Source organism: Eleutherodactylus coqui, chromosome 2, assembly GCF_035609145.1.
Source record: "Eleutherodactylus coqui strain aEleCoq1 chromosome 2, aEleCoq1.hap1, whole genome shotgun sequence".
NCBI lineage: Eukaryota > Metazoa > Chordata > Amphibia > Anura > Eleutherodactylidae > Eleutherodactylus > Eleutherodactylus coqui.
Genome location: NC_089838.1, coordinates 181,327,434 through 181,355,225, shown reverse-complemented (window position 1 = coordinate 181,355,225; position 27,792 = coordinate 181,327,434). Strand labels below are relative to the sequence as shown.

Sequence of the window (27,792 nt, the reverse complement as noted above, 5' to 3'; positions counted from 1 at the left end):
TATCTGGAAAAGAAGCAAACTTTTTTTTTTCAAATCCAAACAACCCCATCAAGTAGATTTATTTCCTAAATATGCTGCCGCTTATAAAAGCACCATATTTTAGGGACAGATCCTTTCTACTATTAACAAAAATTATACACAAAAATATTGTGCCGTTAGGATAATAGATCAAAGAATACACGGTACTTCTAATTATGAGTCTACTGTATTCATGAAGAGAGCATTGCCTCACCTTCTGGTAATTGATGGGTTTCTGTGTATCTGTATACAGGTGTATCGAAATTTAGCATGACTTTTAATGTGTTACAATAACTTTTTGTGCTACAGTTTGTTTAGACTTTTAATTGCTTTACAAAGGGTTTTGTTTTTTGTTAACATAAGCGAATAATAGTTTTTGAATTAAACTTTATTGCATTTGTATACAGCAACCAACCACTGGTGGAATAAGATTGGAGAAGGCTCCACTCATGTAGCCAATAGACTCATAAGTAGGAATGCACTGTATTTGATTGCACATATTAGCCAAAAGTTAAAATACTTTTTGTGTCAATTAGGCTAATAGAAGAACAAACTTGACCTGTCCCTGTGATATTCGGTCTTTAAATAGGGCAGAACATTAATAATAAACTTAATAATAAACTTTATTTGTATAGCGCCAACATATTCCGCAGCGCTTACATAGACAGGGGGGATATAGAAAGACAAAAGTACAAACATTACAGAACCACGGTTACATAGTAATCAGCTGATGGAAACAATAGGGGTGAGGGTCCTGCTCCAACGAGCTTACATACTACGAATAGTGAGCTGATACAGAAGGTAAAGGGCCTGGAGATGTGCACGGTATGGCGAGGTGGAGAGTGAGCGATGTTATACACATAGACAATGGTCAGACATTTAGCCGTGTGACGGCAGAATCGGTATGACTGCAGGAGCGGTATATTGTGGCTAGTAGGGATTGCAGTCAGTAGGTCAGGGAGCATGTTATCAGGTGGCGCACAGAGGGGTTTGTCACATTAAGTGACAAATCCACTTTAAGGACAGTATATGCTTGGTTGTCTGTTCAGGAGTCTATAGAGGGTATTCTTAATTTTGAAGCATGAATGAAAAAAAAATCAAGTACCTAGAAGGAGTTGTCGTTTTCCTGCAAAACTCAGCATGCAGTTACATCTCAGGCAGATATGCAAATTATTAGAGTTTTTGAGTGATAAGATGAGCAGTCTTGCCGTCTGAGATGTTAGGACCTGTTGATGTGTTAGGGCACATACATGAGGTGACTGGGCTCAGGATGCTCTAGACAGACCACCAGTAGAGGGGATTGTCTGATCATCTGGCAACCACGAGCAGCTCCAACTGTTTTGTTGTCCCCAACCATTGACAGGTGGCACTGTTAGTACAAGCCCCTGTGTCTGTCATAACCATTTCCAGGTGCTGGGCTGAAGGACATTTGGTTTCATGACACCCATTACATGCACTGCCTTTGACACCTACCCATCATCACCTCTATTTGCAGTGGTGTTGTGAATTGCTATGGAGTGGAACCAGGTTGTCTTCTGCGACAAATCCAGGTTTAGTTTGGACACTAACAATGACCGTGTTAGTGTCTGGAGACCTAGCAGTGAGCGTTTCAATTCTGCTGATGTGATGGTCTGGGGGGGGGGGGGGCATCGTACACAACAGTCGGTCCCCCCTATTAGTGGTGTGAGGGGCAATGACAGCTCAGCGGTATGTTCAGGACATTCTGCAGCCACATGTGTTCCTCTCATGGTGGCTTCCAAGAGGCATTTTCCAGCAGGATAATGTTCGGCTGCACACAACAAAGGGGTCACAGGAATGCCTCCACAACATTCTCACATTTCTGGTCACCGTATTTATCACCAATAGAACTTGTATTTGACCATCTGGGACACCAACATCAATAATCTATGAGTTTTTATGATCTAAAGGCTCAGTAAATGGGGAGCAATGTGTCACAGGTTACCATATGAAATCTGTATGCTTCTATCCCCACCCGTATCACATCTTGTGTCCAAGCTACAGGCGGTACAACAGGGTACTAGAGCTTCCATGCTTGCCTGTATCACATCTTGTATCCAAGCTAGAGGCAGTACAACAGGGTACTATAGCCTCCATGCCCGCCTGTATCACATCTTGTATCCAAGCTAGAGGCGGTACAACAGGGTACTAGAGCCTCCATACCTGCCCGTATCACATCTTGTATCCAAGCTACAGGTGGTACAACAGGCTACTAGAGCCTCCATGCCTGCCCGTATGACATCTTGTATCCAAGCTAGAGGAAGTACAACAGGGTACTACAGCCACCCTTCAAAGAGTCCGTTTTCTGTAATTAATTATGCTTTTGCCCTGATATTGTAATCACTTATATCAATATTACAATCACACATAGAAGGTTTCATTCAATTCCAACAACTCCTATGTGCTTGATTTTTTTTTTACGATAAGTTGTACATTAAACTGTGAGATCATCCTTTTTCATAAAAAGACCATATTTTTAGTGCTGTTTTTTTTTATGTCATTCACCACATTTTTTGTGGCTAAAAGCGTTGTGGCCAGATGTTAGCTCTAAGTCAGTAGGGGAATGAAATGCAGCCCAAACAGTGCCAAGCATATTTGGCAATTTTTTCTATTTGTCGTGAGGTTTTTAAGGGGGGAAGCTGCATTGTTTTGTACAAACAGCAAGCTGTAAATTATGATTTTTTTCTTGCATTTTTATCTAGATTTCTCTATAGGAAAAAAAAAATATTCCAGTAAAAAATGTATGCAGAAAAAGTGTGAATTTGGAAAAAAGGCACCTCAAAAAACGCCTCCATAAACTGCCATTGCCAGTTAAAGAATAGCAGGCTTTTTTTTTAACATAGATTTTTTGGGGCACAGGGATGTGTGTGAAGGAAGCCTTAAATGTGAAAAGAAATCTTATGCCTAACACAAAAAAAAAGTAACTCGTTAAAACAATTAGTTGTATCTGTATATTGATCTGGTTAGGTTATAGGGCACATGCTAATCTGCCCCTTCCCTTGAGAGGCATTTAGTTTCTCAACTTGATGTGCAGTGCCAACGGTAAACAATGGAGACATGGAAAGAAACGTGTCAATGATCTTGCCTGAATTCGATAATTCTAGGGGATGTATTTATGAGTCAGGGTATTCTCTATGCTCTAGTTTTATATACAATAGCATCTCCTGGGCGTATGAAGAATAATAGAGAATGTTGTTTTTCCTAACCATAAATAATGCAGAAGACTATGTGTCATGGACAATTTTATTCAAAAGTGACAGATTTTCTTACTTCCTGAAAGCAGCTATTAAACCCAAATAAACGAGTACAATATTTTACTAAATAAAGGGTTATTTTTCTGATACACAATATCGCACTCCCTCAACAATCTGAAGTAAAAATAGGTACAACTCCTCAACCCACAATATAAACATATATGGTCACTTGCCCCCTTTTGCGTGCCTCCATGAGACAAAAATGTGCAGTTGTGTCATTATTGTGACAACTGTGAAAATGACAACCACAAAGTCCCAAGTATGTTATTTATTCCTCCAGTGCTACAGCATTGTGAGACTTGAAGTTCAGATTAGATGAACGGAAGAAAGTAGTGAAAGCAATTTGAGTGGCACATGTTAGGTAATATGGGCGATGTAACTTCTAAATAAGTGCACTTGAAAAGTTTCTAGAATTTTGGATTTTTATGCAGTCATTATATGGTTAATTAAGACTATACTGCAAATAAATATGACGTTGTATATTTGAAAATTATATACTACATTAAAAGGTGTTTTCTCATTAGTTACAATTTCTCCACAACTTCTCTATACTCGTTGCTGCTGACCAGGACATCTGACTGCTGTAGGCAATCACCAGCCACAGCAGTAACCTTCTATAACCACTGATTGGCTGAAGTAGTCAAATGTCCCGGTCACCAAAGTGACTGTGGAGCAATTTTAATTAGTGGGAAAACCCTTTCAAAGTTATTATAAAGTCTTAATATTTTATTTGCTTGCACAGCCCTATCCATTGAAGTCTTTGGGAGTTATGGACAGAGCTGATTGCTGTCAAATTGTATAGAAAGCAATGTTTAGGAATAACCTATTGGCATTTATGGCATATACGAGTTTCAATCGAGCCCTCGAAATGGGTTGATTGAAACTCGTCACCATAGACCCGATTTCTGAAACTGCTTTTATTGCTGGAAAATATTGTGGTTAGACAAAATATCTCCCCTTCGCTACCTGCTGCAGAGTATACATAGTTCTATATAGAGACTCTTAGAGGAAGGGAGGGGGAGGGGGGGAGGTAGCATGTACATCCATGTGTTTTACTATAGCATTTGGAAAACAATTGTCTTAGTGAGACCACTTCTTTATACAGATGCTGATTTACAGAGCTAACTTTGTTGTCTTTTTTCCCTGCACTGTGAACCACAGTCAGATAATGTAGATACGTTTACCTGCTGTACTATGAAAAACCACAAAGAACAAGATGATCTCATATTGAGATGTGCCAAATGACAAACTCAATGCATCTGTATCATGTTGCATGAAAGATAAATGCATCCTTAAAGTTAAAGGGGTTGTCCACTTGCAAACTAACTTTTTAAAATTGAGTTAAAACAATAAAACAAACTATATTTACCTGTTCTCAGCTCTGGCGATCCAGCACTGCAGGCATGTGATTCTCCCGGTCTGCGTTGGCAGCTTAAGTCAGGTGACTGTTCCCTGCCAATCAGTGGTTGCAGTGTCATCGCCCGTTCTCCTGGCATCAGAGCTCATATCTTGGGAGCCATGATGCCAGGAGTGTGGAACGGTGATGCTGTGGCCTCAGATTGGCAGGCAGCAATCATCTGACTTCAGCAGTCAATACAAACCGGAAGGATCACAGGGCTGCAGTGCTGGATCACTGGTAAAAAATTGTTTGTTTGATTGTTCTAACTCAATTTTAATAAGTCAGTTTGTAACTGGACAACCCCTTTAATCGACAGATTCAAGTCATCTGCATCAGCGCATTTCATGTTGGTCACTAAAATAGGAAACCTCAGGCGTAAGCTGAATATTTAACGAAAAGACTGCTTTGCATCACATATTTTCCATCTATTTTAATAGAATTATACGGCACGTCATACATGTCTTTACCTCATAAGCCATCCGACCTGAAGCATTGCAGTTACTTTTCTGTTACGTTCATGTCCCATTTTGCACGGTAATGTATAGCATCATTTTCTGCAGGCTCTCTAACATGCACTCGAAAATGTCTCCTTTAATCAGCTTGAAATGAAAGAGATGCGGCAGAAGAGACAAATGTTTTTATTGCTTGGTCCCGTGGGCCTCCTTGTGAATCACTTCGGAGTGTGCATCCAGTTATGATGATGCTGGTTATATGATACAGAAATAGACTTCACATGTCAGCGTTGTATTTGAACTGAAGCATATAAACACTCAATATTCTTTCCGCTCATTTCACTGTAATAGCCTGTTCATCCTTTAATGTAACACACTGCATTAATACAGCAGAATTGTAATTGAAAATGATGGCCATCCCCTTGACATAAATTGATAGCCACTGGAAAGACTGCTATTAATTATACTAATTATTAGTAAGGAATTAAACGTGAAGTGCCCATCAGGTGCCGACTTTGATGCTCAAATTCTAGCTTGCTGGCAAGGCATACCGTATAATTTAGCTTTAAGGTTGGACACTAAAAATGATGTGCAATAAAGTATACTGGCGTGTTGATTATTACATCACACATTGGGCTTTAGATATACATCAGCAGCTTTATGCTAAAAACGTAATTACTTTGACCAGATTTGGTTCATCAATGGTCTGCTGAACCTTTGAGATTGTACAGCGCATTCTAATCCTTCATTAGTGGCATGCATATCAATATAGCAGCTGGTCTAGAGGCAATTTAGACATTAAGTAAAAGTATTCTTTTCCACAAATAATATGGAAAACGATTGTGGTTTACGTAGTAGAGAATTCTGAGCGACCAGGTGAAAACTAGTCTACTTGGTGGACTATGCCACTTCTATGAAATCTGCAGAGAAAACCGCACAATAATAAAAATAATCTTTATTTATATAGCGCCAACATATTTTGCAGTGTTACAAAGACAGGGAAGAACAGATACAAGAAACAAAGATACAAAAACCACAGTTACATCTAGTAATTGATTGATAGAACAGTAGGGGTGCGGGTCCTGCTCCAACGATCTTACATACTACAAATAATTGGGGGATACAGAAGGTAAAGGGGCTGCAGATGTGCACGGTATGGTGAGTTTGAGAGTGAGGGATGCTATGCACATAGACAATGGTCAGACTTAAGCCATGTGGTGGCTGAATGGTATGACTGAGGGGGCGTTAGATTACAGCATGCGGGGACTTGAATCGGTAGGACAGGGAGCATGTTATCAGGGGGAGTACAGAGGGGTTTGGTTTAGGAGATGTGGTATGCCTCCCTGAAGAGGTGCATTTTTAGAGCACGCCTGAATCTTGTGTTTCCGATATTGCCCGGATAGCTTTGGGTAGCGCGTTCCAGAGGACTGGTGCTGCTCTGCAGAAGTCCTGGAGGCGAGAAATATAGGTTCTAATTGAAGGGGCATTTAATCTGATTTACAAAATAAACGTCTTAATTATTTAAATTCCTAAAGTGAGCAGAGCAGCGCCTCAAAACATATATAGCAATGAAACAGAAAAAAACCCTTTAGAAAGAGGAGAGGGGTGGAATGAAAAGGACTTACCTGGTGCAAGCGGGGAAATCCCTAGAGGGGACCAGCCCACTAAGCTGGTAAACCTTGAAACCAACAATCCACACTGTCACAACAAGACGCAAAATTTATATTTAAAAATGAGTGTAAAGACAGGAGAAGGGAATCAATAAAAAATGTCTGCACTCATAAGGGTTGGTGAACAATGGAATGGAGTAAGGTCACTTACATGAGGAAAGGGGTAGGGTCTCTGGTATGAGGAAAGCATCTCCTTGAGACCAAAAACATTCAAGTGGACGTAGATGTTGAATAGTGGAATCCTATTGTTAGGTAGAACAGGTATAGTGCAATGTGTTTCGGTGCTAGCATGCGCCTTTTTCAAGGCATGGCCTACCCCCTATTCCTAATGTAAGTGACCTTACTCCATTCCATTGTTCACAAACCTTTATGAGCGCAGAGATTTTTTATTGATTCTCTTCTCCATATTTATTTAAATGGAAATTAGTGCCAAAGTCTATATGGACAGAACTTCTGCACATGAGAATTTGAAATCTGTTTGTGGGGAAAAAAGAAAATTGCTACTTCTTGATGCTGATTCAACATAGAAACCCTGTCAGAAAATTTGCACATGAATTGGCTGTATTGAAAAAGGACTAATCTACATGCAACTATAGATAGCAACTACTGTACATGTACAAATGTGTTGGATTATGAGGTTGTTCCATGTTGGATTTTTCGGACACAGATTCTGCCATGTGAATATTGCCTAACAAGTGTTGATAACTGATTATTCAAAAGCTTCTGTCATGTCTAGTAGTATTACTATTATTATTACAGGATAATGTACAATTAATATTTTGACTATAGCAGTTTTAGGACAAAGAATGACTGGGCCCAGAGGAAAGGGAATAAACCTACCCAGAGGGTCAGACTAATTACCATGTAGTTTGTTACCATAGAGAAATATACTATATAGCTCTCCACAGAAACTGTAGACACAAAATGGTAGTTTATATATTGACATGTCAAAAGACATGGGATAGCAGTATGTAAATTGATTATGAAGTGGTGTTACCTGATAGGTCCCAACCTGACTTGGGAGCACCCATAGTTGTATAAGTATCTTATGATTGAGGTTGAACACTGGCCAAAGTGCTCATGGCAAGGTGATATGAATTATCGGAGTTCAAATAAGGCATGATATTGGGTGCCAAACAGATGGGACATTCCATTTCCGAAGTTGAGCAGCCATTTAGCATTCCCTGATCCACAGTATCATTTTTACACCTGGAAAAAATCATTAAAGGCATTACAGCCCACACTGGATAGTGCAGTGGTCATCCACAGGTGCTTAATGATCACGATCAGTAGCATTTGGCTAGAATTGTCTGTATAAAAGGACAAGCGATTCCAACAGAAATCACATGCAGGAGGCAGGAGGCTCCACACGTATATACTGCAGTTCAGTGGAGTGTTTTTAAGCTTTCATGGAATATGGGAACATAAGCCCCACTAGAATGCCTCTGTTTTCCGCACAGCACCGGACACAGCACCTTACCTGGGCTTGTGAGGTTGCTAACTGTACCTTAGAGGACAGGCAACATATGACATAATCCAATGAGTCATGGCACTCATTTTTTAGGCTGATGGGGTTCATGTGTGGTGCAGGCCCTATGAAGCCATGGACCCCACTTGTCAGCAAGGCACTGTGCAGCCAGGTGGTGGTTTCATGCTGGTGTGGGGTTTGTTCTCATAGCATGTGTTGAATGCACTTGTCGGCCTAAACACGTCATTGATCAGTGCCCACTACATTTCACTGTTTGGTGACAATTTGTAGCTTTTCATGGACCTAATTTACCTCCACAATGATGAGATATTCCAGCAGAATAATGCAATCTGCCTTAAAGCCTAAATTGTCCAGAATTGGTTTGAATAGCATTCTGGACAGTTCCTATGACGGGTGTTGCTTGCATGTTTGCCTTACATTTGCCCAGTTGAGCATCTATGGAATGTGGTGAAGAGGTTCATTGCCCCCCTATGGAGCTGTAGGTGGCTATTTAGATAGCATGTTTCAACATCCCTCTAGATGTCTTCCATCCACTTGTGGAATATATGCCATGTTGAGCTCCTGTGCTTTGCCGGGATAAAGGTCTTTCACAATATTAGTTCCTGTTCCATTACTTTTGGCATGTCAGTGTATTTAGTCAAGACTATTTCCAGAGTTGTTTCATTTTTTATTTTAGATGCTTTTGGAGCAACAAAAGTGTTGGTTACAATGATAGTCATATTCTTTAAATGATATCTTATATTCAGCTGATGAATGTGCCAGGTTATGGTGGTGGACTTAGTAAGAAATGTGTGCCCAAAAGAGAGACTACACAGAGGTCAATATACTGTGCGCATAGCAAAACTTTACTAAATACAACTTAATTTAAATAACTATGTGCAAGCATTAAAGTCAATTTATTGAATTTACTAACAGTATTCTTTCATTGTTCCTACCAGGATAATGTATTTAAACTTGTGGATTCAGTTTTTGAGAATGGTAGAGGAAAGAGTCCTTACGATCCCAAGCTGTTAACTGCATCAATTTTGATCGGTAAGTACTTGCATATCATCATATAGTTATGGGTTTCTAATGCACCACATGTAATTGCATTTACAAAAAGTCATTTATTACCACACTACATATTTTGACATCAGTTCGGTGAGACTATTCTCCAAGAGTGAAAGAGATTCGAGTTGAGCGAGTATACTTGCTAAGGCCTTAGTCACACGGCCCGAAAATCTGCTCCTAGCCACGTTTCATTAGAAACGGGCCGGAGCTGTCCAGCTCATTGCATTCAATGGAGCCGGCAATACAGCGGCTCCATTGAATGCAAGCGCTGCGGGCGAGTGTGGGATGAATTGTCGGGAAGGGGTTAAATATATAACCCCTTACTTGCAATGCATCCTTAAATGTGAAAAAATAAAAAAAAAGGATGTACTCACTTGCTCCCCGCAGCTGGAGATCCCGGCGGCCGGCCTGCAGTGGGTGTGAAGGAGGTGTGACTCAGGCTTGCCCCTGATTGGCTCAGCGCTGAGCCAATCAGAAGCAAGTCTCAGTCACACCCATTCATGAATTCATGAATGGGTGTGACTGAGATCAGCCTCTGATTGGCTCAGGCTGAGCCAATCAGGGGCAAGCCTGAGTCACACCTCCTTCACACCCACTGCAGGCCGGCCGCCGGGATCTCCAGCTGCGGAGCGCTGAGCCAATCAGAAGCAAGTCTCAGTCACACCCATTCATGAATTCATGAATGGGTGTGACTGAGATCAGCCTCTGATTGGCTCAGGCTGAGCCAATCAGGGGCAAGCCTGAGTCACACCTCCTTCACACCCACTGCAGGCCGGCCGTCGGGATCTCCAGCTGCGGGGAGCAGGTGAGTACATCCTTTTTTTTAATTTTTTCACATTTAAGGATGCATTGCAGGTAAGGGGTTATATATTTAACCCCTTCCCGACAATTCATCCCGCGCACGCCGGCAGCCCATTGCTTTCAATGGAGTCGGCTGTATTGCCGCTCCATTGAATTAAATGGGCAAACATTGTTCTTCTCTGCCACAGCTGTTACAGCTGTGGCAGAGAAGAATGATTTGTCTTCTGTATGTTCTCAATGGGGTCGGCGCTGCTGCCGCCGGCCCCGTTGAGCGCATATAGAGAAGAGAACAGGAATCGCAGATCGCAGATAGGTGCGATCTGCGATTTCTGTTCTCTAATTTATCGGACGAGCGCATAAAAAGCGCTCATGTGTCCGATACCATTGCAAAGCAATGGTTTTAAAAAGTCGCCGGACGCATGCGCATGCGCAAATCGCGTCAATAAACGCCCGTGTGACTAAGCCCTAAGGCACATTACTCGAGCGAGTAGTGCCTTAGCCGAGTATCTCCCCGCTCATCTCTAAAGATTCGGGGGCTGGCAGGGGAGAGCGGGGAGGAACGGAGGGGAGATCTCTCTCTCCCTCTCTCCCCCCTGCTATCCCCGATCCCCGCCGCAACTCACCTGTCACCAGCGCCGGCCCCCGAATCTTTAGAGACGAGCGGGGAGATACTAGTAATGTGCCTTAGCGAGTATGCTCGCTCATCTCTAAAAGAGATACATTTGTAAATGTTTTCCCTAGGGCTCATGCAGACTAGTGAAGTTGTCAGCGCTGCTAGCAGCGCACAGAACACACTTCTAATAGGAACCAATAGGCGTTCACATGGAGCTTGTTAGGTGTGCACCTAACAAAAGATAGAACATGTGAGTGCAAACTCGCATGTCGGCTCCGAAGTGCATGCAAAGATAGGACATGTCCTTGCTGCGTGCTTTCCATAGGCTCCTATGGGAGCCTTGAAAGTAGGCAGCACGCACCTTGGATCTGGTGAACAGGCTACTTCACAGAGCTTGAAGCAACCCGTTCATGCGATCCTCACAGCGCTGTTAGCAGCGCGCTTTTCCCGCTGCTAGCAACACTAACATCTATGCTTATCTGCATGAGCCCTCATACAGGAATGGTAATCACATAGTGTAGAGTATGTTTTGAGAATTTTCCTTATGCACTCTGTTTATGACCTCTTTCCTTGTAGGTGGCATTGCGAGTGATATAGAAACTGCGGCCAAAAATTGTATTTGTTGGCAAAGTGGGGGGATTTAAATAGATTTATCCCTGAATTAATCTATTGTTTAACAATTACAGAAAAAGGTGCATGAATCTGTAGGAAATGGAAGTTACTAGTCCTCCTAGTGCTACAAACTTAACTGGGGTCTATACTATAATCCTAATTGTATAACTACATACAGTTTATGGGACGTTTATTGTTTTATTTTACAGTGCAATTTGCAGTTTTGCTACAGTATGTAGTTATTTTTGGTCCACAACAATGAATCTAATTTAATGTGTAAGTGAGAATACATCTGTTCTCCAGTTACATTTGGTTTTGTAATTCACTCATTCCAGAAACTGTTTCCTTAAAGCCGATTGTTGACCTTCCTGCTTGAAATGGCAATCATTTCTTTGAATATTTCACAGTTAATAACCACAGACTGGTTTCCTGCAAGGATCATTTCAGTCAACTACCAGCTTTATGTTTGAAAAGAAGGTTCATTCACAATAAATGGTGTAAATGAATGTTTAACATTTCCAACAATACTTTTTGCGTATACTAAACCCTACCATTTCCTGTGAGAATTTGTTATAGTGCACCAATTCCATTACATAGATAATCAGACAAGATGATTTTGGTTAGTTATTAGTCATATGAACACAAACACTATGCAGCCTGGACGCTTCTATAAACTAGGGGCTGTTTACATGGCTACTACTATCTATTGTTAATCTAATGCTCAATATATTTTCTTTTAACTGCAATTAACATCCATAGTTAGTTTCCAAGCCAACAATATGTTTTCCAGGCCAGGAAACTTTCATAACTATCATAATTTATCATTATCATCATTTGGGCAAAGATGTTAACTTTCCTGTCATGAGCTTCATTCAGTTAATTAATGTTGTTGTTGTTAGCCTTTTAGTCGTTCACGATCGTCGGTGACCCTAAAGGCTCCCTCTCTCCATGTTTTTCGGTTTTGCACTTTCAGTTGTGTGATATCCATGCCAGTATCAGCTCTGACAGTATCAGCCATCGTGTCCCTTGGCGGCCCGGTCTTCTTTTGCCACTGATCTGTCCAAGCATTGTAGATTATTCTAGCAACTCTGCTCGCATTACATGGCCAAAATACGTGAGTCTGAGTCTGCTCATCTTGTCCTTCGTGAGCCTGAGTCTGGCCTTCTTGGCCTCCAGTGATATATCGGGTCTTATATGATTCAGGACTTAATTAATACAGTATCTAAAAAATCACTTGCAACCTACGTTAAGAATCCTCATTTTCTTGTGACTCCCTACACTAATATGTGGTGTAATGTTAGTGTAGGGACTCAAGAAAACCAATTTTTTATATATATATATATTTTTTGCATATTACATTTACCAATATTTATCACTTTTGCTAATCTTATAGCTGTCTTGATACAGGAGCAGCTGGGCTGGCTTTTTACAATACATTCAAGCCTTTGATTTAAAGGGGTTTCTAGCTTTACAAAAATTGGCTAAAATGTAATGTCCTAATTGGTTAATATCACCTCTGCTAAAATGTGATCCATTGTTTTTTGATCCAAAGTGTTGTTTGTTAACAGACATATCCATATATGACATTCTGTATGCATGTATGCATAGTGCATCGAGAAGTTGGATTTTTATATTGCCAATTAACTAACTTTTGTTGACATTAACCCCTTAATGACACGGCCTATTTTGGGCTTAAGGACGCAACAATTTTTGGCGGATTTTCTTCTCCATTTATCAAAAGTCATAACTTTTTTATTTTTCCGTCGACGCGGCCGTGTGAGAGCTTGTTTTTTGCGTGGCGAACTGTAGTTTTTATCGGTGCACTTTTGGGTACATAGACTATATTGTAAAACTTTTTTTTTTTTTTTTATGATAGCAGGGAGAGAAAACGCATCAATTCTGCCATAGATTTTTTTTATTTTTTTTTACAGCGTTAATCATGCAGCATAAATGAGACATTCCATTTTTTCTGCGGACCGGTACGGTTACAACGATACCAAAATTCTTACATTTTTTTTAGGTTTTTCCACTTTTCTGCATTAAAAATACTTTTTTTGGAAATCTTTTTCTATTCTAAATTGCTGCATTCAAAGTCCTATAACTTTTTTATTTTTTGATGTATGGAGCTCTATGAGGGCTTATTTTTTGCGAGACGAGCTGTAGTTTTTACTGATACCATTTTGGGGTACATACGGCTTTTTTGATCACTTTTATTGCGTTTTTAGTGAGGCAAAATGCTAAAAATTAGCATTTTGCCTCAGTCTTTTAGCGTTTTTTTTAGCGTTTTTTTGCGTGCACAGTCAAAAGCATGTGCAACTTATTGTACGCGTCGTTACGGACGCGACAATACCAAATATGTGGGGTTTAATTTTTTTTTTTTACCTTTTTTATGCTAATCTGAAAAAAAGCATAAAAAAGGGGTTTTTTTTACATTTTTTTTTACATTTGTCATTTTTTTACATTTTTCTTTTCTTTTTTTTACATAATTTGAGTCCCTCTGAGGGACTTGCAGCACTGTGCCTATGATCGCTGTCATAAGGCATGGCAGAGCTACTGCTCTGCCATGCCTTATCGCTTATACAGCGATCATAGGCATAGGCAATACAGGACGCCGGTGTCTGGCGTCCTGTTGCCATGGTGACAGGCCGGGCTCTCGCGATGACATCGCGAGTTACGGCCGGAGACACGGAGGGAGTCCGCTCCCTCTGTGAACTCTTTCCCTGCCGCGATCTACTTAGATCGCGGCAGGGAAGGGGTTAACAGCCGGGGGCGCATCTCCGATGTCCCCCCGCTGTTGCAGCGGGACGCCGGCTGTGACTGACAGCCGGCTCCCGCTGCGAGAGAGCGCGGGATCTTATGTGATCCCGCGCTATCTCCAGGACGTAAGTTTACGCCCTGTTGCGGGAAGTACCCCGCTGCCAGGACGTAAACTTACGCCCTGCAGCGGGAAGGGGTTAATAACACAATCTACTGACTTGATCATACATATCTCGACATGGTTTCCTATTTAGGTGATTCTACACATTTATATTAGTCTGTTGCTTTGTGGATTATTAACTGTATATCTTATGAATTTCTCAGCATATTGTGAGAAGTTCGTATGATGCACATAGTTTAGTGCACAATGTTTTGAACACGTGCAGGCTCTCATTGCTTTGAAACTTTCTAACTGACCTTATGCATGCAGTGAAGGAACGAGTTGGTGCACTTATCCTTTATATTAAGTTCCATCGATTTTATTTTTTTTTTCAGGCGCCTGTGGAGTAAGTGATAACAAAACAGGGATAAGGTTATATAAAGGTTGAGCAAAACATCAAAGTCACTTCAATGCTTTAAGTTTTTATATGTTTTTCTAAAAATGACATGGGCAAGGTTGTAATTAAGTGTATTTTTGTACACCAAGTTGAAACCCACACACAAATTTTTAATAAGACGGCAGTGCTGGTACATTTTTGATCATACAACTCATGCTGAGCAAGCTGGATCATTTATAGTACTGCCAACCTCTGATGTGAATCTATTTAATCCATATCCCAGTTTAGCGTCATTTTTATATGTTTTTCCTACAAATTCAAATGTGTTCTTAGTTTTTAGGTATAGATGTATTTACAATAGCTAAATGCGAATATGTAAATGTAAATATTTCATTATTTGTATTTAGTTCTTGCAGTACATTTTTTGTAACGTCACTTAGACTTGGCTCACACGAGCATGTTGGTTCAGCGTATCTCATACACAGGTCTTGCTGTTGTAATATGCTGTACCAGTCTGCCGTAGGCGGCCATGTTGCCGCTCACACGACTTGCACGAAATGTGTGCGCAAAAAAACCCTGCATCATGTCTTATCTTGGCACGTAGTAGGCAAGCATACATGCCAAGATAATGCATGGCGATGAGTGGCACACAGCTAGAACACAGTGTCATTGCATATTGATTGCATGCCACGTGTGTATATCTGAACGCTGCGAGATACACTCATGTGTGCCCGGCCTTATTTAATCATCATGACATTTGTGGAGTCTCCAGGTGAAGTTGACAAAGTAATTGTAATTACTGTAAAACTGCAATGCAATAAATTTTGGATCAGTCACTGTTCCTATGCAAAGTAGAATAAGACTATTTTGCCACTTGCCAACTGGATTTCACAAGATATTCCATTTACCTTTAGCCTTTTTGGATCTGAGTGTAGAGAAATACATAATTGTATGTCTAAAAAAATGACATTGATTTGTTACAAAGTGTAGGTGAATGCTGGCTTCTAGAGTCTTGAACCTTTACACTTTAACCCCCGCAAAGTATACAAATGACAAGTCCCCTCTTTGCTTTTGTAGCATGACAAATGGTCAAGTGCCTTGTTATGCAAACCAGCGAGTGGCCAACATTTTCCAAGATAACTTCTCAAATAGTACCTGTGCTGTAGTTCATTGATAAAAAGCATGGAATAAAAGATGTGCTACAGAACAGGTGCTGTCTGAGAAGATATAAGATACTTGTCCTTTGTTGTTTCTCTTAATTTCTATTAATCAGACCCCTAGTCTGAGTGCCCTTTTAGTCTTCATTGACCAGTGCATCAACCAAAGGACAGCAAAAGAAGAAGGCAGAGTAGCGTAGTAAACTATTCTGTCATGTGGAGGCCAGTACAAAAACTTGTTCTGCAGAGTATATATTTTTTCTAACATGGTAGCCTAGGGGTGACAATTGCCACTATATGGCTTCCATCGTAGGCACCCATTAAATCTGTTTGTCATGAATTTTTTAATAGCTTTTTATTTATTAAGCAGAAGCTATAATAGCCTGTTGGTTATGGATGTCTATGGTGAATACTATACAGTGGCATCCATCACATATAGGCTATATTGGCATACATTTAACAGATACATCATGAAATGCTCATTAACAACTCATGATCTATCTATGAAACAGATGCCATTATAGCCTATGTGTGATGGATGCCAATGTTAGGCATTTATCACAGCATCTGCTTGATGTATACTTTGGGAGCTTTTACCAATGTATATGTTAAACAGGGGCCAAAAACAGAATGTGAACAAAGCCTGAGATAAAGCAGACTTGTATTTGTAGCATGGTGGTCACAAAATATCACAGTTCAATACTGAAAATAAAAAAAATGCAGTTTGACATCTGGTGTGTATAAATTACTACATGTATATATAAAATGCTGAAGGAAAAGTCAGGATGCTGTAGCTGTTTTACAAAGGACATAAGTCACAAATAACATTGTGGATTTCAAATATGATTGAGCTGGCTAAAAAATATAAATTGTCGATTTTTTTGCTTCATTTCACAGATGGGGAGCTGTATTCAGGGACTGCAGCAGATTTTATGGGAAGAGATTTTGCCATTTTCCGCACGCTTGGAAATCATCATCCAATTAGAACAGAGCAGCATGACTCCAGATGGTTAAATGGTAAGCAGAACACCTATTATAAAACAAAGTGGATGTGGAAACACTTAGATTGTAAGTTCTGGAATAAACCGTGGAGAATAGTTAAAAATCTCAAGAATGCTTCGTTACTTTTTAAATTAATTCAGTTTACTCTGTTTCTGTAAAAAAAATGTTGAAGTCAATGACCCTTGTTAGAATGTTCCTTGGTTTTCTTGATAGTATATTTACCTTTTTAAGACAATTAATCAGTTGATATTTGATATTCTGGATATGTTTCAAAGTTCATTATACTTTAAATGCTTTTGCATTTTAGTGTGTAACAGTCTTGTGGCTTTTGTGGTTTTGCTATTATTACTGTTTTGTCAATTTTGCATTAGATTACTAGACAGTTTTACTTAGGCCTATGTGTGTTCTAAAATTACATGAGGGGCATAGCTAGTGGGGTATGTGGCTCTGGTGTTGGGGAGCATCTAAAAACTATCTAACTTGGCTTGGGTATTTAGATAATGGGCTAGATCAGCTTCAACACTGAGCTACGTCTACATGAATAAGACAATGATATGAGAAACTTGTGAAGATCTAGTAGATGAGCTTTCATTATTATTTGATGTTATGCCACTTGTAATGCCTATTCTACAGTATTATATAATACACGTTCATCTCCAGTAAAAATGCCAGTGTATTATCCATCTAAAGTCTATTTTAGAGAATTTAGGCAGGGGAAACAAATGTTGCTCACACTAATCACCGAACTCTGTTCTTTGTTAAAACAGCTGTAAATTGAAAATTGATCAATTAAAATTGCTTATTTACATGCTCTTTTCCAAATGAATTACCTGTGTACCACAGGCAGAAACTAACATAGGGTCCCTGTGCAAAAATAATATTGGCGCATTATTGATTTTCAACTGGTACTTGTGGTATGTCTATGCTGAGCTTATCTAACTGAAATTAGCCATCATCCAACATTAGCTTGTCTGACTTCAACCCACATGTGTGATGCAACAACAGCATAGGCTTCTTTCATACTGAATTGCTTCTTCCAGCACAGGCTCCGTCTCTACTTTCTATCCACTGCATGGGGATCGAAAGCAGGGCAAAACGTGGATGGCACCGCAGGGGTGAATATGTGAGGAGGAGAACTTTTTGGTCTTCATCTCACGTATTAACTCCTATGGTTCCATTCCAGTTCTTTTGGTGCTTGCTGTCCCAATGTAGCTTTCTGCATGGAAGAAAAAGCTCAGTGTGAAACAGCTTTAACTGGAAAAAAGGGAGTTCTAATGTAATAGCTGCTTACTTGACTATGACACTCTTATGATGTCACAGCAGCCAATTATATATATTTGTGATGTCACAACATGTTACCTGTATGAAACTCACCTGTGATGTCACAGTATGCCAGCTGATTAAAACACAGTTATGATGTCACAGTACCGTACCTGACCTAAACACAGCTATGATGTCACACTCGCTTCTCTGATGGATACACAGTTGTAATGTCACAGTAACTTACATATAGGGTTGCAAACAGCAGTTTTGATATTCCTTTCATATTACAATAGTATATTTGGGGCCAAATTCCAGCATAGTATAGAAGCTCCTTGATTTCCAACTGTTTTGATGGTGGAGTGATAGTCAAAGACCATGTCATTCATGGCTGTCTAGCAAAAAAAGCCTCTTAAAGAGCCTCTGTCAGCTTCTTCTAGCCCTATAAACTAAGCTTATGGGTTGAAAGTAGGTGACCCGCTGAGTCTGGTGATGCAAGTTTTATACTTGCCTCCCCCGTTGTTGCTGAATCTATTGAGCAGCACTGCAAGGTAGTCCACCGATAATAAAATTAGAATGTGCGGACTACTTAGCATGCATTCAGCAGGGAAGGTAAGTATAAAACGTACATCCCTAAACTCAGCGGGTCAGCTACCCAATGGAGACCTGTTGAGTGACCTCATTTATACGTCTGGAAATGCAAACAAATATGATCCATGCAATTGATGTCAAAATGACACTTATTTATATTGTATAACATTTTTTTGTTGCACCTGGCAATACCAAACCTGCACATGAAGTCAGTATAATGTGACATTTGCTATAGTCACTTTTGGAAGTTTGCATAACCAATGTTACTAGTAAAAGTTACTTTTTACCTTACTATTCCATATTATTATTTTTTTCTTGGACTATATGGGTCTGGTCGGTGCTCTTCTTACAAACACACTCTTTTCTTGAATGTGTGCAGTAGATAACATATTGAAAAAACAATACTTGTATCTAGCAACTTAGTACATTTTATTTTTATATGAAAGAACTTTGGGGGAAATGTATAAAACTGTCAAAAAGAACACAGTCTTAGTTGCCCATAGCAACTAATCACAGTTCAGTTTTCATTTTATCTCAGCAGAATACAAAATGAAAACTGTGCTGTGATTGGTTGCTATGAGCAATTAAGACAGTTTTTCTTTAGACAGTTTTATAAATCTGCCTCTTCATTCTTAAGATGTTAATACCAAGTAGAACACACACATACGAGACATGATTCTCAACATCATTGATCAATCTTCTTCATTCAGACCACCAAATTGAACTTTCAGCTGGTGTTCAATACAGATTTACTGTTGACTGGGTAATTTGAGTTCATGTGCATGGGGGAAGTTAAAGATGTACCAGGAGGAGGATGTTGTGACAATGCATGTCATTATGGCGTGACTGGCTTAACTGACATAGTTTTGTAAGGATCGCCTCCTGTGAAAATAAGACCCATTTGCAAATTAATTAGTTTCTGGCGGCAGCTTGATTGTTGACCTAAAGTTTGTAGAATGTAAAAACAATTGGATTAGTGTGTGCTATACAAAAGCCCATTGCGGCATTTGAGTCTGGTTTTTCCAATCTGTTGAAGACAAGTTGAAGAAACCTATCCTTCCAATAGTGAAGGTTAAGTGTGAAATAACTATAGTAACAGAGATACAGCATGTCCTATGGTCCACTGAATCCGGCCAACCCACTTGATACTTTTTAGAGTGTCTGTATAGAATGCAGCATGAAATGAAGCCCCACATGGTATGCAGATCAGACTTACATTCATTAATCATTCAGAAAGATGTTAAAGAGAGACATTCAATCATTGGACATGTCTTCAGAAACTGAAATGAAACGACTATCAAAGAACAGACACAGAACTGATTGAAGGAACAGAAGTACAATGTTGGGAATGTAAACTTTTTTTTAGAGGAGTTAATGGGTTTAGATGAACCACAAAAGATAGTTTATTGATTCTATTATATGTTATTAGTCTAATTAATATAAAAACTATGATAATAATCCACAACTTGTTTTTATTGATTCATGAAAATCCAATTATCTAAAAAGTAAATAGAAAGAAGAAATCAGAACATTAAATACTATGGCAATATTTTTTAATTGGTCATACTACCTAAGTTGTTACAGATTATTAAATAGGAACTTAGAAGGAATGCCTCAACTTTTTTTTAATCAAAATATTTAGCTTAGTTACAATCATATACATTCAAAGCCTTTTCTAAGCATGCTTTATTTTATTATATATAAGTATCTAAATGTCCAAAATGAAAATTGATGAATTTGTTACCCTTCAAGACTTATGCACAAAGTAATTTGGTTCTCTGAATGAGCCATATATTTAGCACCAAGGACAGGATCAGAGCCCATCTTGTGAAATTATCAAAGCCTATCACCCACCCTAATTAAAAAAAGCATTTTGCTTTTCTATTATCATAAGACTGCATCCAATCCAGTCTTCAGGTCTAAATCTATGGTTCATTCACAGAGCTATAGTACTGTGAGAACAATATAAACTCAGAAGAGTTAAAGTTTCTCTTTTTTGAGAGCACTTATTAAGTGTATGGAGACTCCTATGGCCATGCATGCTCTTCTGGGAAATGTAGTATGCAAATGGAGATGGTACAATCCCTCTAGAGTGCCACCTATTAGAAGGTAGCATTCCTGGAAGTCACTTTCTGAACTTTTAACAGGTATCAAATCTGAGAATGATTTGTAAAGTGCTGAAGAGTATGTTTGCACTGTATATGTTGCTGTTATTATTATTATTAGTTAAGCCAAAGCTAATAACTAATGTTCTCCAAAGGTTATCTGTTTTTATGGTTTTACCTTATATTCTCAGTCATGTTACATGGCCCTTTAAAAGTTTAGACATTGACTTGCAGAAGTGCTACCTTCTAATAGGTGGCACTCTAGAGGCACTATACCTTCTCCCATTTGAGAGATTTAGTAAAAAAATATCAAATGATGTACTTGTTGTTATGGAATAAAAATCACAGTACAGTTTTAAACATCTAAATGCAGGGCTTAAAAATAAATATTTAATAACATTGTGTTCTCTACTGACCATGATGACAACCACGGCCGCCCCTTGTTGATTAAAGAGTTTCAAGATTGACCTTACTTGACCTCTCAGTAATAAACCTGACTCACAGCCTGAACAACTAAATACTTTTCAATTTGTTTCTCTAAAGTGGACTTTTCAGGCTAAGTTTTCAAACATTCAACATCATCTTACCATATATGGCTAGTATTAGACATTTATGTTGAGGCTCCATGACCAGTTTTGGCTGTTAGAGGGTACCATTTCCCATTGTGGAGACCATCAACATGATGTAAAAAATCTTATAGACATGTAGTGTTCCCTGGCAAAAAGGTATAACACCACATATTGGAAGGTAGCTTCTCTATAAGTCAATAGCTCACCTTTTAACTGGCTTTTCAAAATGAAGAAGGATATAAGCCAAAGTAAAGTCTTCTCCACAAGGAAAAGACCTTGATTTATAGACAGTTGTTTCAGAGTTATTGCGCTTGTCGGGTAAAAATCATGAGTTACCAAGAACAATATATCTCTTTGTTACTGTATGGTAGAAATAGTTGCAGTTAACTTCTCACCACTACAAGGATTATATAACCATTTAGAAATGTTTGTAATTGTCTCTATCATCACCGATTCCCTCATAGAGAAACATTTAAGGTAGTGCAGTGGCCACGGGAACTGCTGCATGAGCAAAGGTCACCTTGGAACCTGAGGCTTACATTGCAAAGACTGGACAAATATTACCAATATCAAAGATTAGAAGCACCAAATCTCCAGATTTGAAATATGCAACAGTCCATACAGATGGAGCAGCCCAAAGTTCATCCAAGGCTTCAACATATTAGTAGCCAAATGGACATTGGCATATTCACAAAGTCAAAATGTATTCCAGGCAAAAAAACGTGTACCGAAAACAGCAACATTTTAGTGCTGCTGTAGAGCTTTTTTCAAGCTTGAAAAAGACTGTACAGTATAGGAGAGTTGAAACTTTGCTGTCTTTTGGTGTATATTTTTTAGCCTGGGACAAACTGTACCTTGATTGTGATAGCATGGTGTAGAAAGCTATCTTAACTCATTAACCCTTTCCAATCCACTGTCTGACGTCTAAAGACATTCTGATTGACTGTACAGCTCCGATGTCGGAAGACATCCGGCAGGGTATTCTTACTGTATATTACTGGACGCTCTGTTGTCGTGGGCCTCTCCAGCATGTCCCATACCACAGTACTGGCTCTAGCCAGAAGATGGCGCCATTGTATAATGGCAGAAAGAGAAAGCCCCCTAGGAAACCCTGAATGCAAAATTGGATTGCAAAGGGTTAATAAGCTATTGTTCTTTTATATTAACATAACAAAAACCCTTGTAAATTGATTGAAAGTGTAAATAAACCACTCTGATAGCGTGGCACACCATGATATCATGTTGCATTAAAAGTCAAGGTAAAGAGTAACCCATCTGTATATAGGAAGAAATCTTTGGATGAAAATATATTGCTTCCACCACTACTGAAATAATTCTACTGACTTTGTAGCACAATAGTGTTGAGTTCTAACACTGGATATTTCATTGATCTCAACATGCTACCATTGCATTGAAATGCATGAACTGTGATGCAAATTAATGCACTAAGTTTAAAAATCAATGGCAAACTATGTCTGAGATAACTCAGGACGGTACTATTCTTCTATTTCCCATAACTTTTTTTGCTTTACCAATTGCTTTCATCCATCCTCTACTTTCTACTTGCTTTTTCTTGTAGGATAGCGTGGGAAACTGCAGCAGCTGTCACAGTGCTTGTCACAGTCTCAACACTAAGAGAGGGAAACTTAGGTCACTATGTAATGGGGCTACAGACAGTAGTAGTCAAACTTGGGAATGAAAATGAACGGAGTAATTGTGAGGGATTTATAGAATTGGTTTAAAAGAATCGGTGAGTTGTTTATTAAAGTAAAGCAACAGTGGAGAGACACTGTGCAATTGATGAAGTGAATAATCATCATCCAGTCATCAATAGGAAAAAGTGTGAATCACATAAGAAGCATTATGAATAGTGCCTTATCAACCAATGCATTTTGCCTTGTATATGCTCCCAGTACTAATTATTTTTACTTTGCATGCGCTAGGGTGCACTAATGAAACACTGATTTCTGTTCTATGTGATCTTTTTTGCGCATAGTTTATTGTGTACACCATGAGAACCATGTATTGTGTTTTACGCACTGCAAGCTGCTCAGTTCCAAGTAATGAAAAGAAGATTTTCGAGCTCAGTATGAAAGATCTTCACTATACTTATCAAGCCAGTGATCAATACAGATTCTTTCTGTGAATCATACATGGCCATAGTAGAAAATAATTTAAAAATTATGATACCATAAACTGTATATTCTGTGCTAGAAAAGCCTCACAGTTTTCACAGTTTTATTATGTTTGTTTTATGTCTCATCTAATTCTTTGTCGTTATTGATTGGGCACTGTTACTTCTAATCTTGGTAGCACAGAACAGCATCATGGCCTCTCAGCTTAATCAATAAGAGGGGCAACATAGCAAATCTGTGTGGGCACAGGTTTTTCTTCAGAGGGAACAGGTTGGCCAATTCCTAAATGTTAATGTTATATACCATGACATTAAATGTTATATCACTCACTCATTATATATGTTCATAAATAGTGCTTCCCCTGCCCAATCTATAAAATGTGCTACAGGATAGGTGAGCCTGTAAAAATGTTAAGGCATATACAGGCACAAGTAATAGCTTGTAAATGAATGGGCAGGCAGGGAACATTATGGATGCAGCAGTCAATTCTGGCAGTCTGGGTTTTTTTCCTGATGGTTGGCAGTATGTGGGATTAGTGATGCAATATTTTGGACCTTTACAGGTGCAGCAACATCAATTTTCCTTTGTTTTTTGATGAAACAACTGGGAAAAGTTTTTATTCTTTAACCTTTGATATTTTTATAATTATTAGAATGTCTGTATTATGGGTTTTTTTTAACACTCAATAGGGGATTTGAACTTGCCCTTATTTTATCACTTGTACAGTATAATGAATTACCATGGTATTCAGAAGGCCCCAGGCTGCCATGACACCCAGATAGGCAGCCCTCACAATCTTGCCACGGCGGGGCCATGCTGAAATCCCAATCAATCAGGTTATTTAAATGCTGCTGTCAGAATTGACAGCAGCATTTAAAGGGTTAACAGTAGAGATGAGCGAGTATACTCGCTAAAGGCAATTGCTCGAGCGAGCATTGCCTTTAGCGAGTACCTGCCCGCTCGAGACTGAAGGTTCGGGTGCCGGTGCGGGGGAGCGGTGAGTAGCGGTAGTCAGCAGGAGGGAGCGAGGGGGAGAGAGGGAGAGAGAGATCTCCCCTCCGTTCCTCCCCGCTCTCCCCCGCAGTTCCCTGCCCGCCGCCGGCACCCAAACCTTCAGTCTCAAGCGGGCAGGTACTTGCTAAAGGCAATGCTCGCTCGAGCAATTGCCTTTAGCGAGTATACTCGCTCATCTCTAGTTAACAGCCATGATCCGAGTTATCTCCTATAGAGGCTGCTTCGGGCAGGTGTCGATCTGCCGATACCCGCCATGTATGGAGTGGGCTCAGCTTCTGAGCCCTCCGTACATACAGCATGAAGTTATGTTCTAACTTTACAAGGTATGTGCAGTTAGGAACAATATAGCTGTTTGCGGGACAGAAGGGAGTTAACATGAAGAACTCAATTTATACAATAGGTCGTTTTCTGATGACACATTCCCTTCAAAGAAATATTTTGGGGCACTATGCTCAATATGGTTAGAGGTAAGAACTTTAATAAAGTTCATAATATGGAAACTGATGTACTAAGCCCATTAATAAAACAGTCTAAACATATCTAAAGTGTGTCCTGGAATGGATTAATATTTTATTTTTTCTTTGTATACAGTTTCAGTATTTTCTGTAGTTTGATTATAGGTCACTTTTGCAACAGTTAATAATAGGACATTACCTGGCATGAATATTAGCAATATTCTTTATATACACTGCTTTGCCCTCCTGTAGTTCTGCATATTTATGTATCCCTTTCTTGAAGTTTGTTTCAATGAAAAACATACTGAGCAATGAATAACAGTAATATACTGCATACTATTCCTTTCCAAATTGGAAGGTTGTATGATATTTACAATTTCCTGTTTTGCAAGAAAATAAATTATGTTGCTGTCATAAATAGGTATTTTAAATGTATCATACACCTTTACGAAAATAAGGAATTCCCATCACAATTCCCAGGGTGATAAAGAATGACTGTATGCATTATGCTAAAAATTGTTCCAGATTATGCTGTTTGTTAATAGTAATGAAAAGAAGGAGTGTTAACTCAGAGAGTTCATTACATTATCAGATGCCCTTTGTGAGATCGGTTTGAATCGATTCCAAGTTTCAGTTAAGATGTAGCTGAAACCAGGTGGTAAAATTCATTGGAAATATGAATTGTTAGTCATTTTGGAACAAGTAGTCATTTTTATGTGTTTTCAGGGAATAGGAAAAGACCAATGAGTGAGGGAGTTACACTACAGATTGATTTTTCTGAGCTTTTATTATGACCAAGATACTTTAAATAGCAGATATCCTGTCTTAAGTGCTTAACAATGCAAGCAAAGTCATAAAAAGTCTAATAGAAAAAGTCAATGCAAAGTCAAATTGTCCTGATTGTGGAAAGAGAAAGCCCAGCATTGTACTCTTCGTTTTGCTGGAGAAATGCGTAAAAACAAATGCTTTCAATTGCTTTTGTAACAAGCTGTAGCTACAAATGAGTTTGTATTGTGGCTGGAAGATGAATTGGTGACCACGAAAGATTTAGCAAGCAATCAATCAATGTCCTTTTGTAGCATTTCAAGAAATGTGTGGTATCATTGTATATAGCAAGCAATTGGGGATGGTGCCCAAAAGCTTCACATACAAAGATTTGCAAGTTGGATTCCTACCTGATGCCAAATGTGCAGCCAAACCAGGCAGCTCTAATGAGATTCTCTTTTTTCCAATCCCTATAAACTTTCTTCTTGCCAAACCTATTACTACTTTATTACCATTCTAAACCATGGTGAATGTTCAACTGTCCTCTCTACAACCCAATGCAGTAAGGACACTTACATTTGTCGTCAAAATATATTCTATTGAGTTTAAATTTTCAGGTTCTACTTTCTTTTTATTTTTAATTATAAAGCTCAATTTAGTGGGGTTTTTCTTATCTACGGAGAGTCTGTATTGTTTACCCTGTTTATTTCTGGATGGTTATGTGGAAATACTGAGGTTTCAGAATTATAAAATTCATTTGCAGACCACAAAAGCTTCTAAGGCTTAATATGAATCATGTAACAAATGTGTTTTAAAGTTGCTGATTCAGAGCATGTTTCCTGATATTGGCATTTTAACATCTTCTATGACTTATGCGTTCTGATTTTCAGATTCTTTAGAACTAATATGTAGAGTAGAGGTGCGACGCATATAGGTCAAGTGCATAAGTAAGGATCCAGGACCTGTTTGGCATCCATCTTTTGTTGGCAGTAATTAAACGCATGTTATCATTTTAATAAATTAAGTGGTAACTTTTATACTTGCTAAAATAGCAGAATAACCTAAAGTAGTTGCCACCTTTAGACTACTGACTCTTTAAATAAAAAGCTGTTGCAAAGTCCAGCAGCTGGAAATTCTTATATTCAGCAGTTTTCAAGGGAGGGAATTATAGGTGACCACATAGTTCTCGTCAAAGGAAAAGGTAATTGCTATGATTTGCCAGCATGTCCGCCATCTTGCCATACCTTCCACTGCTGGCAGCCGCAACGAGTACTCTTACAATTCCTGTGGCAGATGACTAGCTCTGGACTCCTGCTTGTCCCTCTCTTTTGTCTATAGGATACACACATATGCCCATAGCCTGAGGGCCAACAAGTATGCAGCTATTCTATTCCCTGCCGATCACAGAGCACCTGTGGTTATAGCAGTCACTTTCCCCCTAAGGAAAGTATCAAAACATTTGGTCTTTAGGTTCAACTGAAGGTGCTCTTCATTTGTGCTGACTTTCTGGTCTCTGACTCTGGATATCCCTGACTTCGCTGCATTCTCCACTCCTGATCTTGGCTTGTTGCATTTTCCTGTCTAATACCAGCCCCAACTCCTCGCCTATTTGTACTATGCTGTATATGTTCCATGTGCCCTGACCTCAATCCAGATTTCCCTGACTACACCTCTGTTTACATGCTCAGGTACTGCACCCTAGTCTATTGCAGTGTCAGCTTCCAAATAACTAGGATCACTTTCAATGGGTATTATTGTCACCACCAGGAAGTAGTGGTGGAGACAAAATTGTGGAGGCTTGACACACCTGTGACACCCCCTGTTCATAATTGGCTGCCCAACTCCTCTACTGCGTCATACTGTTGTGATGTTCTGATGCCATATGCACTGCAGCTGTGACTATTGCCAACGGCTCCCTGCTAGCACTGCTGCTGTCACTGTGGGTGGCCATCTCCCCTTACAATGTCACCTTAGTGTTAGTGTCCCCGGGGCCCAGTAGTGTGGTACCTGTGGTCCCCTTTACCAACCACGCTGTGAGGGTCCCTGGCGGCAGTAGTGTGAGACCTCCTGGGCTGCTGTCGGACGTCCGTCTTCTCATGCTGTGGTGGA

General features: G+C 39.4%; 1 protein-coding gene across 1 annotated transcript in view; it reads left to right on the top strand.

Moving 5' to 3' along the window:
* The window catches only part of SEMA3A (semaphorin 3A), a 230,747-nt gene that overhangs the window by 137,018 nt on the left and 65,937 nt on the right, over positions 1 to 27,792 (top strand). The window contains exons 5-6 of the mRNA XM_066592014.1: positions 9,239 to 9,332; positions 16,685 to 16,804. Coding sequence (XP_066448111.1) covers positions 9,239 to 9,332; positions 16,685 to 16,804 — 214 coding nt within the window. The remainder of the gene's footprint in view (positions 1 to 9,238; positions 9,333 to 16,684; positions 16,805 to 27,792) is intronic.